Source organism: Mus caroli, chromosome 2 (genome assembly GCF_900094665.2).
Source record: "Mus caroli chromosome 2, CAROLI_EIJ_v1.1, whole genome shotgun sequence".
NCBI lineage: Eukaryota > Metazoa > Chordata > Mammalia > Rodentia > Muridae > Mus > Mus caroli.
In genome coordinates this window covers 28,961,295-28,980,648 of record NC_034571.1, presented here as the reverse complement: position 1 = coordinate 28,980,648, position 19,354 = coordinate 28,961,295, and the positions used below count along the sequence as shown (strand labels likewise).

General features: G+C 44.9%; 1 protein-coding gene across 10 annotated transcripts in view; it reads left to right on the top strand.

Annotated features, from left to right (window-relative positions):
* Window positions 1-19,354, top strand: part of Garnl3 (GTPase activating Rap/RanGAP domain like 3) — a 150,180-nt gene that overhangs the window by 41,190 nt on the left and 89,636 nt on the right. For 6 of the 10 annotated variants that reach the window (XM_029474022.1, XM_021156135.1, XM_021156136.2 and 3 more), the window contains one exon: window positions 5,120-5,189. In XM_029474022.1, the coding sequence (XP_029329882.1) occupies window positions 5,120-5,189 (70 nt within the window). Of the gene's footprint in view, window positions 1-3,654; window positions 3,977-4,003; window positions 4,027-4,079; window positions 4,280-4,633; window positions 4,730-5,119; window positions 5,190-19,354 lie in introns of those variants that run through there. The other 4 variants (XM_029474023.1, XM_029474028.1, XM_029474027.1 and 1 more) reach the window with 4 other exon arrangements.

The window sequence follows — 19,354 nt, the reverse complement described above, 5'->3', positions numbered from 1 at the left end:
AGAGACTTAGCATGGAGGTCCTCCACACTGTTCGAGCTTCCAAAGTGAGAGCCAGCATCCTTACACACCACTTTTCAGAAACAGAAGGCTTTCTATTTAGAGCCTGGACAGCACGGTACATAGGGAGTTGGAAGCTTCCTGCTTCCTGTCTGCACCTGCCTAGCTCTGGTGGCCCATTGCACCAGCCTCACTTGTCTTTTCTCCTGTCATGGCAACAGTAGGTCTGGAGTATTTTCTAACTGAAGTCACCCTGCTAGGCCAACACTCTTAAGGAGAAGATGGGTGCCAGCATTGGTACGTCCCCTCAGTCTGGTCCCAGGAAGCCCACTGCTTGGACCAGGCTCTCTCTTACTGATACATGAGGGAAGAAGGAGTTTATTTAAAATCTTTTTAAAGGTTAATTATTTATGGCAAATTCCTCTTCTTGGCTCTCTCTAAAAACCTGAGAGAAACTGAGATTAATAATTGAGGCAATAATAATAGCAAACACTCAGATGAGCTTTCATAGTGTAACTTAGCATATTGGCTGCTTTTCCTTATGGATTCTTTGTAATCCTCTTAAATGGAATATCTTTACCCACAATTCAAAGATGAGGGAACTGATGTCCAGAGAGGCTAGGAGCCCAGGTCTGTGGCTGCAGCAGTGCTTGGAGGGAAAACACCCACCTCCTCCCATCGACAGGAACCTAGGCCTGGTGCTTCCTTTTTTTTTTCCTTCGAGACAGGGTCTCTATGCAGCCCTTGCTGTCCTGGAACTCACTCTGTAGACCAGGCTGGCATCAAACTCAGAAATTCGCCTGCCTCTGCCTCCCAAGTGCTGGGATTAAAGGTGTGTGCCACCACTGCCCGGGTGGCTTGGTGCTTCCTTGTGAATATACTATAGCATGGTTGCCAGGTTTTCCAGGGATTCCAGAAGCACCGAGAAGATTAATTTTTCAAAGTATCACCTGTGACCACCTGCAGTGGAATCTCCAGGCTGCTTGCTTGGCTGACAGATGGGCTGAACACGATTCTCTGTGTTCAGAGACCTGGTCTCTGGGACCAGGACCAGGAAATCTGCATTGTTGCAGAGCTCTTCAGGGGAATCAGAGTGAGTGTTTTATGGGTATTAAGGCCCTGAAACCAACTGTAGGGATTCATGAGACCACTATAGGGGAAGGCAGTGTGGTTTTTGTTTGTTTTCTTTTGAGAGCCATTTAGTAAAGAACTTGAGCTTTATAAGCCATCAGGGTTTCTGTTGGAACTACTCAAGTCCACTGTCATAATGCCAAAGCAGATGGACAATCCATAATCTGTAGGTGTGGCTGTGTCCCAAGAAAACTGCTTTCAAAGCCGACAGTGGATTGCTGTCCTGATGTAGAGTCATCCTGCTCTGTGCTTCTTCTGCATCCCCCTCTACAGAAGTTACATTACCCCTCTGGCTAACTACAGCGCTTACTCATGGTAGGAACTGGGGATGAATCCTGTTGCTTAGGTTGTAGTGGGGCATTCAAAGCAGCTATGTCAGAAAGCCTCTCCTCTCCAGGCATTCAGCATGAAACGTTACTTATTAAGGTGAGCCTAATGGTACAGGCCTGTTATCCAGATATTTTGGAGGCTGAGGGAGGAGGATCCAAGTTCAAAACCAACCTCGGTAATTTAGAAAAGTGCTGCTTTCTATAGCTCAGTGGTAGAGCACTGTACTTCTATCTTTACTTAAATCCATTGTTCTAGCTTGCCTTTCTGTAGCTAAGGGAAAAAAAAAAAAAACTCTAACCACAAGCAAATTAAGGGAGGAAAGGGCTTATTTCAGCTTAAAATTCCAGGTGATGGTCTATGGTTGAGGGAAGTCAATACAGGAACTCAGATCAGGAGCTTGAAGCAGAAATAGAGGAGTGCCGCTTGCTAGCTTGCTACCTTGCTCATGGCTGACCCTCAGCTAGCTGGCTTATACAGCCCAGGCTTCCTATGGGTGGTGCCTCCCGCAGCAGGCTAGAGCCCCCCACATCAATCATCAATGAAGACAGTCTCTTACAGGCATGGCCACAATCAGGCTAGTTTGATTGAGGCAGTTCTTGTGTTGTGTTAAGCTAATAATGAAAACACGCCACAATAGCCAAGTAGGCCTTTCTAGAACGTACTTTCTTCCCAGTGAAAGAAAGCATGAAGAAGCCAGTGGGAGCCAGCACATGACTTTACTCCTAATTCTGTCATGTTGTTTCCAGGAGCTACTGCTTTAGAAGGTACATGGTCTACCTTCTAGATTACTGTAGATCTCACTTTTGCCAAATATTTTGCTGTGTGTAAGGCAGATCACTGCCTTTCTAGCCCCCAAGATTAGATTCTTTATTTCTGTCTGTCCCCTTAATCTGGGCCACATAGTGCATGATTGTGGTTATAGCACCCAACATAAGACACTTTGGTAAATGTGCCTTTCATTCCACTTCTGATGCCATCCATATAGGCACATGGAATCCTAGATTCTTTATCTTGAAGTTCTTCCCTACTGCAGGCCTTAAGAGTCTCCTGTCCCACTATTCCAGGGAGGCTATTGCACACTGCATCTTCCAGGGCATGGATCTTCAAGCAGTGTATGCCACTTTCGTCCTTTCCTGACTTCACCAGAGCTAGATCACATGGTCTCATTGCAAGAAAAAGCAAATGTAGTTCAACAGTGAGTCCAGAAAAGGAAGTAGGTTTGTGAATCTAGTACATACAGCAATGTCTACCTTGTAGGCCAGGCCTTCTTAAATGAGAGACTGAAAAGACCCATCAGCAAGAAAGGCACCAGGCAACCTGTCTTAGTACATATAGGGAATGCTGTCAGGCACTAGGTAGGAAGATCTGTCTGATGTGTATATACATCATGAATGCATGCTTATTGCATATCCACCTTGGGCCAGGCAGTAGGTGGAACAATGCAAGTTCTTTGTAGAGCTTTGGATGACCACTGCTACTGGGAACCCTTGTATGGACACCGGGGGAGGGAGGGATTTTTGACATAGATACTTTGATGCCTCTTACAATGCATGATCCTTGCCTAGGCCTGGTTCTTACCATGAGCAAGCTCATGCCAGGTGGAACGTGATTAGAGGGAGGGAAGGGTAGCAGAGAGCAGGCGTTCTATAGCTGTGGCTTCCTTGGTTGTTTTCATGGGACGCTGTTGCCCCTCTAAGAGACATCTAGATAGTCTAGGGTGACATAGAGTGGGACTAAGAGCTGTCATCTTTGCCATGTTTGCTGTTTACAAAGATAAGGAGCTGGCACCATGTCTAGAACGCCTTGAATGATCCTGAAGATGGCCCAGGGAGAGGCTCAGGACCCCTATCTCTGCTTTCTTCGTATTAGGAGTTGTTGAGTCTCACCTGCTGCTGAAGTTGATTCTATCATGGTCCTAACTGTAACCACAGCTAGGGCTGTGGTCTGGGCAGAGCATCTGTTCTGCTTGGACTTTGCTGTGCAGAGACCCACATCTCAAGAACATCTGCTGTCCCCTGGTGACCCAGCCTTACAGGAAAGGACCTCGGAACCAAAATGTAGGACAACAACAGTGCCTCCAAGGGTGTTTTCTGACCCGAGAGGCCAGACTAGAATAGACCACAGAGTACAGTTGCGTTAGTCTCTCTTAAAGACTGTTTGTGTATTTTGAGTGAGGGGTGTAAATCATGTCCATCCAAGCAGGAAGGTAGCCTAGGCACCCCCTTCCAGACTGTTTTCATTGCTATGCCACACACTTTAAGCTAAAAGAGTGAGGGCGAGAAAAGGTTAAATTTCTCATATAAGATTAATTCAGCCATCTCTGTGAAATGGTGGAGGCAGAATACCATTAGACTCTAATCTCATTTCTCTCATGCTGTCTTTCTTGGAGCCTATCAAACAGTGTCCTGGCAGAGAGTCAGCTCTGTGGATGCTGAACATCAGAGTCGGTCTCTTGCTGAATGTGCCAGGAGGGCTGTAATTTAGAAAATGTAGCTACCTTGTAAGGAAGGATGAAAAGGTACCGAGTGCACCTGTCTCTGCATGCGACAGTCCGACCAGCTGGAATTGGTGAAACGTGATTCTTGCAGAATCTTACTTTCTGTTGTATTAGAGCTGTTTGCATGACATGGTCAAGCTAAACTTACAAAAACTGTTGGTACTGGGGGTCTATCTGTCTGTGGGCTTCATGGCTACTGTGTTGGAGTCCTAGGTAGACTGAGTAGCCAATTAGATATGTGCCTTTGGAGAAGAGAGCTATGCATGCAGTGCAAACGCAGTAGCAATTTGCATCCTTGTTTTAATTGCTCTTGGACCATGGCATGTGAGTTTGCTTATCTGATTTAAGCCTGTTTGGGTGGGGATGGAGGGGAGGGTGGGAAGTATTAGTTGTTGCCATGTCAAAATTAAATATACTCAGATGTTAGATTTTTATATTTTATGTTAGTCTTCTCTCTCTCTTTCTCTTTCTTTCTCTCTCTCTCTCTCTCTCTCTCTCTCTCTCTCTCTCTCTCTCTCTCTCTCTCCACACCCCCCCCATGTTAACATGTAAAAATCTTAAATTAAAAGCTGGGGGAAGGGAGGGGGTAGCCTGTGAGGATTTGGGAATTTTTGTCTCCTCCTTAAAATACAGCTTTAAATGATGCTGGTTATTTTTATGTTGCATATTTGGGACAAAGAGACTCTACTCTTTTAAGCAAAGGATAATTGCAAGATCTGGTTCAGCAGCTTTGTCCCTTTGCCTCAAGTTCCTGCAGGGCTGCCATCCCCTTCGGTAATACCGAGTGAAATCACAAGCAGCCAATAGCTTTGGGAATTTCAGTTGATTCCAAATGAGCTAAATATTTAAGTCAGTCATTACCTGTACTTCTAGGGATGACTTGGGCATTTTCCTTTTGACTGAGGGCTTCATGAAAGCCTGATTCTGCAATGGCTGCTGGGGACGGTGTCTGTTGCAAGGATGCTCCCCTGCAGTGAGGCACCAGGGCACTGCAAACCTGTTTCATAGCAGCCGTTTCTTTTTCTTTTTCTCTCTTTCTCTCTTTCTCTCTTTCTCTCTCTCTCTTTCTTTCTTTCTTTCTTCTTTTCTTTCCTTTTTTTTCTTTCTCAGAAGGTGTGTAGCCAGATCGCTATGTATAATACTGATGAAGCATTTTTGTTCCAGCTCTGTCTCAGAAGACCTAGGCTGTAGACGTGGGGATTTCAGTAGGAAACATTATGGATCTGTGGAGCTGGTAAGTTAATGCTGTCTGTTCAGTAGTGGTACACTGATTCAGACTTAGAGGCAATTGCCAAGCTTATCAAGCCTTTGTTGTATATATCCTAATAGACTCTGCTGTGTTGAGGTTTAATTTAAGTCAGTGATGCTGAAAGGTCATGGTCATTTGGTCTCCTTTATCTCTTTACATTGCCATTGCTTTTAATCTCGTGTCTTCCAGTTTGTTAAAAATATGTTGTGGCTTGGTATTTTTCTCTATTAATCAGTGCATAGAATTAAATAATTTGTAAATGAAGAAAGGTAGCATTTCATGTTTATGTTATCTTGTTCCTGAAAGTTTACAGATCTAGTTTTAAAAGTGTAATGAATATTGATATTCTGATTCTATTTTTGCTTTCTGGGTGTGGGACAGGAGTTAGAACATGTGAGGTATTTTCTTATTATAAGCCTATTAGTTGGACCAGATCAGTAACTGTGACAGATGATAAATGTCTAAAATAAAAATATCTAATTTTTTATAACATGAGACATTAGAGTTTGTGATAATGATTTTTAGAGTATATATTCCTCATGAAAGAGGGGAAATAAAATGAAAGCATTGATAGACTCAGGTTTTTTGGGGGTTTTTTGTTTTTGGTTTTTTCGAGACAGGGTTTCTCTGTGTAGCCCTGGCTGTCCTGGAATTTACTCTGTAGACCAGGCTGGCCTTGAGCTCAGAAATTCGCCTGTCTCTGCCTCCCAAGTGCTGGGATTAAAGGCATGCGCCACCACGCCCGGCTTAGACTCAGGTTTTATGATAGGATTATGATTTGGTTTTCCAATTGCATGGGATCTGAATCAATTTCAGAAAATGTGCTTATAAGCTCCACTAGTTATTATTGGTCATTAACTCCACTATTCTGTTGATTAAAGACGAGTTGTTTCTGTCCACTTGCTTAGTAGCCAGGTTCCCACTGTTGATACAAGCTGCACCTTTACAGCTTTAGCAGGAGAGCAGCTGTACCTGAGTGGAGTGATAGTGGCCCTCTGTTTGACTCTAACGTGTATAACAGACTGGACTCTGTGCCTGACACAGGGCTAAGCATCTTACAAGTATCAAATAAGTGAAGGATTTGGTCCCTGTTCTTAGGGGTTTCCTGTCCTTCAGCTGAGCAGATTCAATGCATCATCTAAAGATTGAGTATAGCCACATCAAAGATCCATCAGTTGATTTAGTGCCTGTTCTGTAAGTTATTGTTAACCCTGTATGCACTGACTCAGACTACTGCCTCTCCTCAAGGAGCCCGGGCAAGAGGATAATTCAGAGTAGGAAAGCAAGTAGAGATACAGAGGTAACATGGAGCCAAAGGAAGGGAGGGAGCCACCCACCATACAAGGGAACTTTGGGGAGGTCATTGGAAGGCCTCCTGAAGGACGAAGGACGGTAAGATATGGGAGGGCAGCAAACGATAGATAGCATAGCAGACATGATGTTCCATGAAAGCAGTGAACAAATGGCCCTGCCTGGGAGAGGTAAGGCCACAGGAAGTAGTGGTGACTCAGCGAGCAGGCTTTGGTTCATGTCTCCACAACTCCACAGACCTCTGTCACCTGTCATCAATAAAGTGGCATGACTTCTCAGTGAGTGCTCTGAAGTCTTTCTTATTTCATCACTTGCTACTGACAGGATCTTGAGTATCTCTTGTCCTCAGTTTTCTCATCCACAGAATAAAGATATTAATATTTTCTCCTATAGCTTTGCCATGAGGATGAGATAAAACAATGGCACCCAGCCCTTAGCACATCCCATGTTAAATTAACCTGATACAGTAGTGAAGCTGAAATTCAGTAGTAGAGGTAGAACGTCCATAGTCAGATGAAGACCAGATTGGGTCCAAGAAGTGGTCCTGAGCCCTCGTGCACAGTGAGGGTGGTGCTTAGGGACATACCATGGGTGTGATGGATGAACTCTGCAGACATGTGCAAAGCACAGAATACCAGAATGGTCTTTGAGAGCCGCAGATGAGCTGAGCAGACTTCAGATTCAGCAGGAAAACTGAATTACAAACGCAACAGGTCTAGCATTGACCCACAGTCTGAGTTTCTGGCAAGTTCAGAGACTGCCTTTGATGCTGTGGCCACACATGGGGAGCCGCCCACCATTCACAGCTGCGGAGTCACCTGTCATCCCTGACTGGATGGGGTGCAGATGGACAGAAAGCTCCTCATCCACTTGTTCATGACTTCCCTGTGGACCTGTGTGTGTGTCCTCTACAAATATTATAACACTTAAGTAGGGCTGAGAGATGGCTCAGCAATTATTTGCTAGTATTAGGATCCAGATTTAAGTTCCAGTACCCATATGGTGGCTCACAGTCCACTGTAACTCTTGCTTCAGGGGATCTGACTCCTTCTGCTGACCTCCACAGACACAGCCATACATACAGACAAAACAGTCACACACATAAAAAGAAATAAATATTTTAATTAACATTTAAATATATTTTAAAATTCAGTAGATAGTCTCATTACCTTGTAGCAAGTGTTTTCGTTTCTCTTCAGCCCCTCTGCTCTTTAAAGCTGTACATTTTACTCTTACGAGTTTTGCATTATCCTTTTTCCACTTAACTGTTTTGTAAGTATCTTCTTAGCATGGCATCTTCAGAGTCACCATTTTGATTTGGATGTGGCCGTCCAACTTAATTACACTGTGCCTAGTTTTTCCATACCAGAAAGGACATCCACACTGATGATTGGAATGACTGAGAAAGGTGGAATGAACAGAAATCCACCTTCAGGACCTACGAAGTGTGCCTCAGGGTAATACAGTGCAGTTGGCATCCATGGATGATTGGCACCAGGTCTCCACTGGATACTGAAATCCAAGGCTGTTAAAGCCCCTTACATGAAGTAGCATCTCTGCATATATCTGCCATCTACCTTCCATATACTAAGTCACCCCCAGGTACTTATAATGCCTAATACAGTGTAAATACCATAGAACCAGCAGTTTGTATGTTAGAAGAAAACATGAAAACAGTTCACATGAGTTCATAAAAGACAGTTTTCCCCTAATATTTTCCATGCAGTTGGCTAGATCTCCTGATGTGAAATGACCAAGTGTGATGACCTACTGTGTGGTTAAAAAAAAAAAAAAAACAACCTGATATGTTCTGATATATTCTGTGTTCATCAGGAAATGAATCTAATTTTTCTTAACCTGGGATGAGGAAGCCTGTTGGGAACCACAGAACCCAGACTTCAGAGAAGAGTGCTAGGAAAAAAATTAGCATAAATGTTGCCTTTAAAAAACATAGCTAAAGTTTGGAGCTGAGACGAAAGATGGACCATCTAGCAACTGCCATATCCGGGGATCCATCCCATAATCAGCTTCCAAATGCTGACACTATTGCATACACTAGCAAGATTTTGCTGAAAGGACCCAGATATAGCTGTCTCTTGTGAGGCTATGCCAGGGCCTAGCAAACACAAAAGTGGATGCTCACAGTCAGCTATTGGATGGATCACAGGGTCCCCAATGGAGGAGCTAGAGAAAGTAACCAAGGAGCTACAGGGATCTGCAACCCTATAGGTGGAACAACAATATGAACTAACCAGTACCCCCCAGAGTTCGTGTCTCTAGCTGCATATGTATCAGAAGATGATCTAGTCAGCAATCAGTGGAAAGAGAGGCCCATTGGTGGTGCAAACTTTATATGCCCCAGTACAGGGGAGCGCCAGGGCCAAGAAGTGGGAGTGGGTGGGTGGGGGAGTGGGTGGGGGAGCGTGTGGGGGACTTTTGCAATAGCATTGGAAATGTAAATGAAATAAATACCTAATTAAAAAAAAACATAGCTATAGAAGTCGTTGGGCAGCGGTAAGCATGGCCATTCACCTCAGTAGTGGAAGTAGACTTAGAACTTCATTCCACAGGTGTCGTTGGCCATAAATTTCCTAAAAAGTCCAGATCTCTGTAGCCTCGGGGGCAGGCTTCTTTAGCCTTCTCTCTGGTTTTGGAAGACCTACTATGTAGCAGGTACCATGTTCGGTTCTCAGGGGGAGTGGAGAGAGAAGTCAGTCTGTCAGCTGTCAGTGGTCTAGCTTCAGAAAGTAGCTGCCTCTCTGTGTCCTGTCCCCAGCCTGCAAACCACCTGGATCTCAGCGGTGCCCTTTGGGGTACTCAGAGCTTGTTTCCCTTCAAGAATCATGTGGGTTGAGCTGCAGGCATTCAGTCTGGCTCTACTATGGAGTAACTTGCAGGATGTGTCTGGGCAAGTCTCACTGGAAAAAAAGCATGGAATACACACAGCTGGGCCTCCAGGGACCGGAGCGCTGTTTCTCCTCAGGCCTCATCCTCCCCTCTCCTTTTCTGCCACACTCTTCTCTCTCCAAACCAGCCACCTTTGTTGCACATGGCCTCCCCGGTCCCCTTTCTTTTAAGAGTTTTATAGTTACACAACCTTGATTCATTTGAGTTAGCTTCTATATACGTGTGTGTGAGTGGAGAGTTTTGGTTTTTGGTTTTTGGTTTTTTTTTTCTTTTACATGTGCGTCCTGGGCTTTCTCAGCACCATTTGATGAAGACTGTCCTTTCCTCCCTTGATAGGTCAGAGTACCCTTCAAAAGCATCATTTGGCCATGTATGTGAGTTAATGTGGGGCTTCTCTTCTACCCCGTCTTCAGCAGAGTGATGGTGTAAAATGTTGTGAATGTGCAGTCCTTTCCTTCTTGATTGCCCTTGCGGTTCATTCTGGACTGTTGATCCTTATCATCCTTATGACCCTGTGACCCTTACTCTATTCGCTCTTTCTAGTCTCCTGCTTCTTACCTGCGTGCTTTGACTTCTGACCTCACTGGTCTCTAGAACAGCCTCAGCTTTTCCATGCTCCAGAGCCTCTGAACGTGCCTTCTGCAAGGACTTCCCTAGTGCTTCTCATGGCCTGAGCTTAGTATCACCTTCCCAAGCTCACCCCTCCCAATCCACACCAACACCCGCTGTTCCTTAACTGGGCAGCAGTTGACTTACCCACTGCTTGCATCCATTACAAGTGAGAGAGGATCAAGTCTGTCTTCTTTTCTATTATATTTCTAGAGCCTGACACTAGATGGTATATACCAATTTTTCATAATTTTTTTATTATTCAACTTGGTGTTATTTTCCCAATCTCCTTGGATCACATAGGATCTAACTCTTAATTCCCACCATAGTCTATTCATTTCTTGAATTTGGGTTTCAAATTTCAAATAGAAAATTATAGATTCATTCCTCTTAGATTGAGTATATATGAGAGCAGTGGGATCATTTGATACAAGTGAGCCTCTAGAACCACTCCCTCAACAGAGTTTGTGGAGAGGGCGGGCAGTCTCGGAGGAGGCCAGCTTACGCAAGAGTAGTAGTGGGCTGCGGAGGGAGCTGAGCAGGGAAAGCACTTGCATTTAAGGATCTGAGTTTATATCCTTTGTACCTCACAAAAGATGTGGCAGCACACACTGTTAACCTTTGCCCTGGGAAACAGCTCCAGGTGGGGCCTGAGGGCTCACTAGCCAGCCAGCCTAGCCAATCGATGATCCAGATGCAGTGAGACCCCCATCTCAAAAAATCAGGTGGTAAGAAGTACGGGAAGACACCGATGCCCACCTCTGGCTTCCATGCATGCACACACAGGTTGCACACACACAGACACACACACACACACACCCCAGCGGAATCTGCCCTGGAAACCTACACACACACACACACACACACAAAATAGATCCACAACATTCTCTCATGCAGTAGAGTGTTTAAAAGCATTTCCTGAACCTTTCTTCCCCTGCGAGTGGACTCAGCCCTGGCACTTCAATTGGTCCTGTAAGTAAGGATGTGGATCGGTAAGCCTCACCCAGATAGGCATCCTAGCTTTTTGTTTGCTCATAGAGCCCTGTACTAAGCACAGCAGCAGCACTAGTCTCAATGATACTAGTTGAAGAATGAGAGTTCTAGCTTGAGAGAAACTGGAGAGCAGTCTAACTCATGAAAAACAAAAGAGAAACCAAGCCCCTTGACCACCACCAACACAGACTCATTAGCTTGCTGGCCATCCTGCCTCAACCTTCCTGATGGATGGCAAGTCCAGTTTCTCCTGGCAACCGTCCAAGCAAGGCACAGCTAGTACTGCATCAACCATCTCTCATCACTTTCTATGGAAAGATTGTTTGTAGCTTTTATTGATCTGCTCTTGGCCTTTGACTGGATAGACAGGAAACTGATGTGGTAGAGGAGATAAATGGTGTGAGCACAATATAGACCTCTGCCCAGTGCAGTCCAGCTGCAGACTGTCATGCACCACTGCCTCTTGATGCTGCTGGGAAGTCACCATCTGCAAGTGATTTCAAATTAGCATAAGTCTGAATATTGCCCGTTCCTTTTGCATCATGACCTAGCAAGTGAGCGCACACTCTCTGTATGCATGCAGTTCTGCTGTGCAGGAAAGAAGCAGAGAGATTCTTGCTTCCAAAGGTGGCAGGGTTTTATGGTTAGGAACTCAGAGTGGCCTCAAAAGATGTCTGGCATGTGTGCTGTCTGAATAGTTGGCAATGAACCAGTTCTGACTCTTTCATATTGAAAAATTCTCTTAGTTTTCTTGTTGTTGAATGTGTTTGTGTGTGTGTGTGTGTATGTGTGTGTGTGTGTGTGTGTGTGTGTGTGTGTGTGTGTGTGTGTGTGTAGGCCAGAGGTCAATATCAGGTGGCATTCTTCAGGTTCCACACTCCTTGCTTTTTAAGACAGGGATTCTCACTTGTCCTGGAACTTGATAAGTGGGCTAGGAAGCCCCGGTATTCCTCCTGCCCATGTCTAAGTGGGGATGGAGCACAGGCGCATGCTGCTATGCTCAGCTTTTATTATTACTGTTGTTGTTGCTATAACATTTTCAGAAAACATATTGTGAGCATATTTCCCATGCCCCAACTCCTCCCAGATTCTCCCCACTTCCCTGCCTACCAACATCATGTTCTTTCTTTCTCTTTCTGTCAGAAAACAAAAAATGAAAAGTGAAAATTAAAGTGAAAACCTCAATAAGACAAATTATACCAAAACAAAACAGAAAGTTCACGTGCACATATGCACACACACAGATACACAACACACACATGCACATGTACACAACACGCACATGTACACCACACACACAAAGGGAGTTCACCTTGTGTAGACTAACTATTCCTAGGCCTGGGGCTTCCCCTAGAGTGTGGTTGATAGACTTAATGACACTCCAATGGAGAGAACTGATTTTCCCTTTCTAGCAGGTTTCAGTTGCAAATAACTTCTTGGTTAAGGGTGGGATTTTGTGTCTGCATCCCTTTCTCAGTGCTGGACTTCTGTCTGGTTTGAACCTGTACAGGTCTTATGCATACAGCCACCGTCTATGTGAGATCACATGTGCTTCACCCAACCCTCTCATGTCATCCATTACTGCTGACTCTTACAATCTTCGATCCTTCTCCATATAGATTTCTGAGCCTTGAGGGGAGAGGTTTGATAGACATCCATTTAAGGCTGAGAAGCCCCTCACCCTCTGCACATTGTGCAGTTGTAGATCTCATTTTATCACTGTTTCTTTAGCACAGTAACAGTAGCAGGTTTTCCCTAGGCCCGTGACCTATCCAGTCTTTGCTTCTCAGTTCCCGACGACTTGGCATGTCAGGTATGAGTTGCATCTCATTAGGTGGCCTTGCTTCCAATATTAACACACAGTGTCTGTCAGGCCCATACCATATCCCACTATTGCACTGCTATATCCTGTGCACTGATTGCTTTTGTAGGTCAGAGAGATCACAGCTACGTGACACTAATGATTACTGTCCCCTCTCCAGTAGTGTGTAAAGCACCTTCCAGTCCCACGAATGCTGTCTGCAGGGATGCAGCCTCTAGTTGGGCACCAGCTAGTTTCTCCATATTTAAAGACATAACAACATAATATTTTCAGCAATAGAACTTTACCACCAGGTTGAGGAGGAAAAAAAAAACAATACCCTTGACAGTAGCCTATGATGTTTGGGGTGAGAGTGTTTGTGGGACCCCTTTGTCCAATGACTCATCAAGATGTAACCCATTGTCAGCACTGGAGATTTTACTTGGTGACATGAGACATCTAGTTGGGCGCCTAGCTTTTTTGAACACGGCTTCTGGGGAGCAAACACAGATCCCCATGCTTGCTTAGCAAGCACTTTTCTGGCCAAGCTATCACACAGCCCACCCTCAAATTTTGGTGAGGAGTCATCCGTATTTTTGCTCAGACACAAATATAAAGTACAACTCAGGGGACTGTTCTACAGAGCCGATCCTTTGCTAATGAGTAACTTAGCTGCTGGTTCAGCATGCCTAACAGAGCAATTTTGTTCTCTGTTTGAGCTGATGAGGCCTTCTCTTTATGGGGAAATTGTGGGAATTTTATGAGCAAAATCATTTCCACGTAGCATGACCAAATTGAGAGATTAGAGAAGGTAACAGCATATTTCCCTCAGGAATATCAAAAATTAAACATTCTACAACTAAAATCCCCATCTGGGCAGATGTTCTCCAATGTATCTAGCTTATGTCTGAGCCTTATGCAGCAGGTCAGCTCCCTGAGGGACCTCAGTTTTGAAAGTAGCACTGGAGGGGCCTTCAGATGTCTTCTGTTGTGGCTATGACTTGACTTTGCTATTATTAGTTCTAACATTTATTAGATGCTTTCCATGTGCTATGCTGAATGTTAGAGATCCAGTTGCATAATGGATGTTCTCAGACAACCAGATGAGGTAGGTGTTGCTTGGCGGTGCCTCATCTGTGGTTGACAGAAAGCAGGTGTGAGTCCTGAATGGGTCCCATGCACTAATGGTCTGAAGCTCCACAGCTAACGCATGGCAGACGTAAAATTTAAACCCAGGTCTGTGTCTTAGGCTACAGGTCACATTCTGAGGGCAACAATTGTTACTCCAGTTCCCAAGGCTCTGACACCCTCTTCTGGCCTTTCTGGGCACAGCCTGTATGTGGTGCATATTAAGGGATTTCTCTCTTTACAGTGGCTTCCATTGTCTTTTGTGGCTTGCCTCCTATATCACACATGCTAACCTTACCCTCTTGTGCTGTGTGTCTAATTTTATCCTCTAACTAAAATGTATTTCCATAAGCTGCCTCAAACCCCCTTTAAAACATGAGATGAGACGTAAACAAAACTGCATTTTCTTTATCTAGCCCTGAGCAGCATAGTCCTTCTGTCTCCCACTGAAACCTGTCTGGTGGGCAAAATGGCTTTGACTCTTGCTGCACCAACAACCACACTACTTTTCTCTACAGTACAATTCTATGACTCATTATTCCAGGACCAACAAAACGTGAGAGTTAGCACACCACCCGAGCAGCCATTCGGTGGCCGTCTTGAGCACCGAGGCCTGGTTAGTGACATGGACCGCTGAGGCACAAGACTATACCCAGTAGCTGCACACACACCATGTAAGAATACCAGATGATGTCAGCCTCAAGATTGTTACCCACAGGGCAACAGGTCCAGGCTGTATGATTGCCACTCACCCTGCTCCCTGCCTTCTGTTGGCCTCGTGTCACCCACACTCTTCCCCAGGCCACAGATCTCTCCTGTGTGTTCTGATTCCCTCTTCAGGTCACGCTTTCTGCTCTGAGCCTCTGCATCATTGTCTGCTTCCCCAGCCTCCTTGGCTCAGCCCTATCTCTGGCTCGTACAGTTTGTGTGGTGTTCTTTGGCTTTGTGGCCTTTCCAGTGGTAGGCTGTGGTGCCCTGCTCTACCTTAAGAGCCACTTTCAAATCGTGATCTGTGTGTCAAAGTTTATATTTCATAACCCAAGATAGAGACTGCAAACACTTTGCTTATTTGGTTAGTTCTTCAGTATAAGAAGTGGAATAGAACATGTTTCCACTTGAATTGTCTCCGAACAGTGTCTCCTAGTGCCTGTTTGACTGTACCCTTGGGCTCCCCCATTGTGTACCTGGTGTATTCTGTCCTTCATGTGCCCACTGTGTGCCTGTGTCCACTTGCAGATCTGTGGCCAGAGTTTAGCAGTGTGGATCACCAGTTGTGACCATAAGCAAAATTTTTAAATTATTTTTATGTACATGTGTGTGCCTACTTGTCTGTACTATATGCATGTAGTAGCCTCCAGAAGCCAGAGAGGGTTCCAGTGCCCTGAAACTGGAGTTACAGGTTGTGAGCTGCCCCATGTAGGTGCTGGGAATCAAGACCAGGTCCTCTGCAAGTACAGAAAGTGCTCTTAGTCACTGAGCCGTCAGTGCAGCCCCTAAAAGCAGATCTTTGACTTGGCAGAAATAGGTGACTGCCTTGCACACTGCTCTGATGGAAGAAAGTGTTTTCAGTTCTGAGTGACTCAGAAAAGCTCCACATTCTTTTCTAAGTTTATGTGTGTCTGCCGTCAGATCCGTAGACCTTGACAATGTGCCGCGGACAGGAGAGTGGCAACTACTCTCTTACTTCATATGACGCTGTTAGAAATGGCTGACAAAATATGTCTTCTGTCAGCCTGTCTTCACATGGACTCTGAAAACAGAGCTGTGGGCTCTCAGAAGTGCAAATGTATTTATTGTATTAACTGGCCTTTGGCAGGCATCTTGGGACCTGGTTCCCTTAAGCCACGACCCTCTCCTTTCAGCTTTCTCCTGACTCAGGGCACAGCATCATCTTCACAGGGCACACATACTCATTCTACAGCTCCAGGAGCTTTGTTACCTCTTTGTTAGAGATCTCCATGCCCCTTTTAGCAGCAAAAACCATGACAGAAAAAGGCCCATTGTCTCCTACTGTAGACTGGTGGATCAGAAAAGACCCACAGTTTCACACCCCAGTTACTGCTAGATGGAATAATAGTTCACAGTGAATTACTTTACCCTCTTAATAAAAGCAGGTACTGTGGGGATCATGTGCTTCTTGGCCTGCACTTTTTAGTTGCTTGGTTGCAGTTACCACTATGTCACTGTCTCTCAGACAGCTCAAACTGATCTGGCTCCATAGACTCTCGGGTGTTTCAGTAAGGGAATACATTTCAGCCACTCTCTTGAATTCTCATCCTAAGCCACACCCCAGTTCTCTCAGGGAGGAGGTGACTTCCCTCCTTGCTTCTTTTGATGTGGCCCTTCTTGCCCCCACCCAAACTGGTCCTAACAAGAGCACCAAAGGCCTTTTTGCTGTTCACATCAGTGTACATAGCCAAAACCATTGGTCTTTTGGGTGCTTTGTATATGCAAACTAATCGAAATGTCACAGGACCCACAGCGGCATCTTCCCTACCTTACAGAAGAGATTACTTCTATTCTGAAAAGCTAGCTAACTTGCCCAAGGTCACATAGATAGTAAATGACAGGCTGCCCACTCCCCCAGACACATACTTTTTCTGCAGTGGATTGTATTGGTTTTAAATCCCATGATCTTGGAGCTGGAGAGATATGGTTTACTGGTTAAGAGTGCTTGCTGTTTTTCCAGAGATCCCAAGTTAAGTCCCCAGCAATGATGCTGGGTGGCTTACAGCCACCTAGGACTCCAGATCCAATATCCTCTTCTGGCCTTTGGGAGCACCTGCATGCTAATACATAGACATACACATGTACATAAATAAAATAAAAAGTAAATCTTTAATAAAAGGCAAAGTACTGTGATCTTACCTTGTCCCAATATTCCCTAAACTTTACAATACACAGCAACAATGTGCTTCAACTCTGCATTCCAATTCACTGTGTCTGGAGTAGACTGGCGTTTCTTTAGGCGATTTCAATTTGAAAGTGACAGTTATTTCCTTACATGCTTCTTGCCTAGTCTCTGGCACAGGTAGGGATAAGAACAGAGAGAGGTGTGCTTCTCACACTTCCATTTTGGATGCCATCTGTTTCATTTCCTCTTTCTTTGACCTGGCCCTTTTTTTTTTTTTTTTTTTTTTTCTGGCTCCCCTGACTTAAAAGATCCCATCAAAGGTTCTGGATAAACTAAGATCTAGTTTATCTGCACCCTCAGCTGGAATTAACAGAAGTGTGGGGGTTTTGATGTCCTTATTGCTGTAAGGAGTACTTGCCCTCACCTACAGTTCTAACAATATCCTGATGCTTTTGGCCAAACAGGGACCAGCATCGGGCCCTCAACATCGTGCTCCCAGGCAGTAAAGCTCACGTTCCAGGGCCTCTACCACCTGCTCTTATCCATCATTCCCAGACTCCAGCAAACAGCCCTCTTACCTATGACCATCACAGCCTCTCAGGTCTCCTCATACCCCCATCCTTCCAGAATGTTCTTCTCTTTGTGCCTCTGCCAAGCCTCAGCACTTCCATGCACCCTTTCCTATCTGTCTTAATGGACCACTCATCTTCTGCTCTCTGGAACCTTGCATCTCTTTGCATTTCTCCAGGATGCCAGTCATATTTTGCCTTGTAATAATTTGCAGACATTCTTTAACTTGCCTCGCATGGGGACCACTTTTTCACTGTATCCACAGCAAGCTCCAGGCTCACTGCCAGATGCCCATGTAGTGGCTAGAGCATGAGTTCTGCTAGAAATCCAGTGTCTGGAGGGTTCTTTCAGTTACGTTTTATAGTATTTCTTACTTTTGTGTATATGCATGTGAGCATAAAAGTGGATATACTTCTTAATACCCTTCTGTGGTTCGGAAAAGAATACATGCTGGCTATAGGAAAGTTTGAAATCACTGAAAAGCACAGAAAGGACAATGAAGTCCAGCTTTAACTTCCTAGCCTGCAGGTAGTCACCATGAAGACTTAGTGTGTGTCTTTTTAGCAATTACATTAACATACAAAATAGGCTTCTGTATTGTCTTCTTCTTCTTTACTTATAAACAAGTGTCATCTTTTGAATAATGGGCACTCTTCCACCAACAGCAGCATTGTCTCCTCTCTAGATCGCTTATTTCTTATTTATGTCTAATTTCATTTGCTGGCTGTGACCTTTTTAGAATAAGAATCAAGGTGCCAGGGAAATAACTTTGTAAAGTGCTTGCTGCATAATTACGAGGTCCTAAGTTCCACTCCCAGCATTAAAATAAAAAAGAGTGGGCATTTCCCATCACTCCATGCTCACGCAGCTTTCCATTCTCCCGACTTCTGGTTAGCTCTGTCCCCTTTCAGGCTCTGCTCGGGCATCTAAACTGAGGCTTGCTCAGGCTTCATTTTTCTTTTATTTTGTAAGAAATAGGTCTCACTGTATTGTCCAAGCTGACCTCAAACTCCCGATCCTCCAGCCCTGTCTTCCCATGTGGCTGGAAATGCAGGTGAACCCAAGTGCTCCTAGATTTGCTATTTAGGTTTTTAAAAACTGTTTTGTTTCCTGTCCCCCAGGAACACCCTTCATTGTCCCTCTGAGGTTACTGGGAGCCTCCTGTCCTATCCACAAGCACGGACTTTGTGTGCTGCAGAGCACGCTGCTAGAAAGAGAGCGTATCCTCCGTCTGCCTCGGGGAACAACTGCTTTGCTACCATTTTATTTCAGTTTTATAGGAAAGAGAAGTTAAGGCACACATGCTTCCATTCTACTTTTGTGACTGGAGGTCATGTGTTCTCATGGCTGTGGTACAGGGCTATTGCATTGTTTTTCTTCCTTCAGAACCCTCAAGCAAAACAAAGCAGCTCTTCACACCTTGTATCTTCTGCATTCAGAATATCCACCCAGCACTCAGACATCCCTGGCCTCTTGGACGGACGGAGCTTCTCTGATCCAAGCAGCTGCACAGACAGCTTCTGCAAAGCTTCCTCATAGCTCCTGGCATCTGGCTGGTGTCTGTCTTGTAGCAGTCTGCAGTGGGTTGGAGCAGGCAGGGCCTTTTCCTATGCTGGTCTGATCCAGTGAATCTGGAAGTCACATAGAACAGGGGCTTTGGTTGGAAGAGGAATATGGAAGTAGTGTTTGCTCAGCTTCTTACAAAAGCTTGAGGAAATGCCAGCCATCTAAAGCCACTTTTCTATTGTTTTCTTTTCAGCTTGTGAGTAGCCACTGATCATTAATTAGCCATATTACAGAGAAACCACATGACTCCTTAGTTCATCTCCTAATAAGCTTGTTGACCTTGTCACCATCTCCGGTAACTCAGAGGTCCTTTTCTTAGTCCAGCCTCCTCATTTGCTATTTGGAGCATTTTCCAGCAGCATATGCCTCCAGCAGTTGACCCTCATGCAGGTGGTGCTACACTTACTAGGT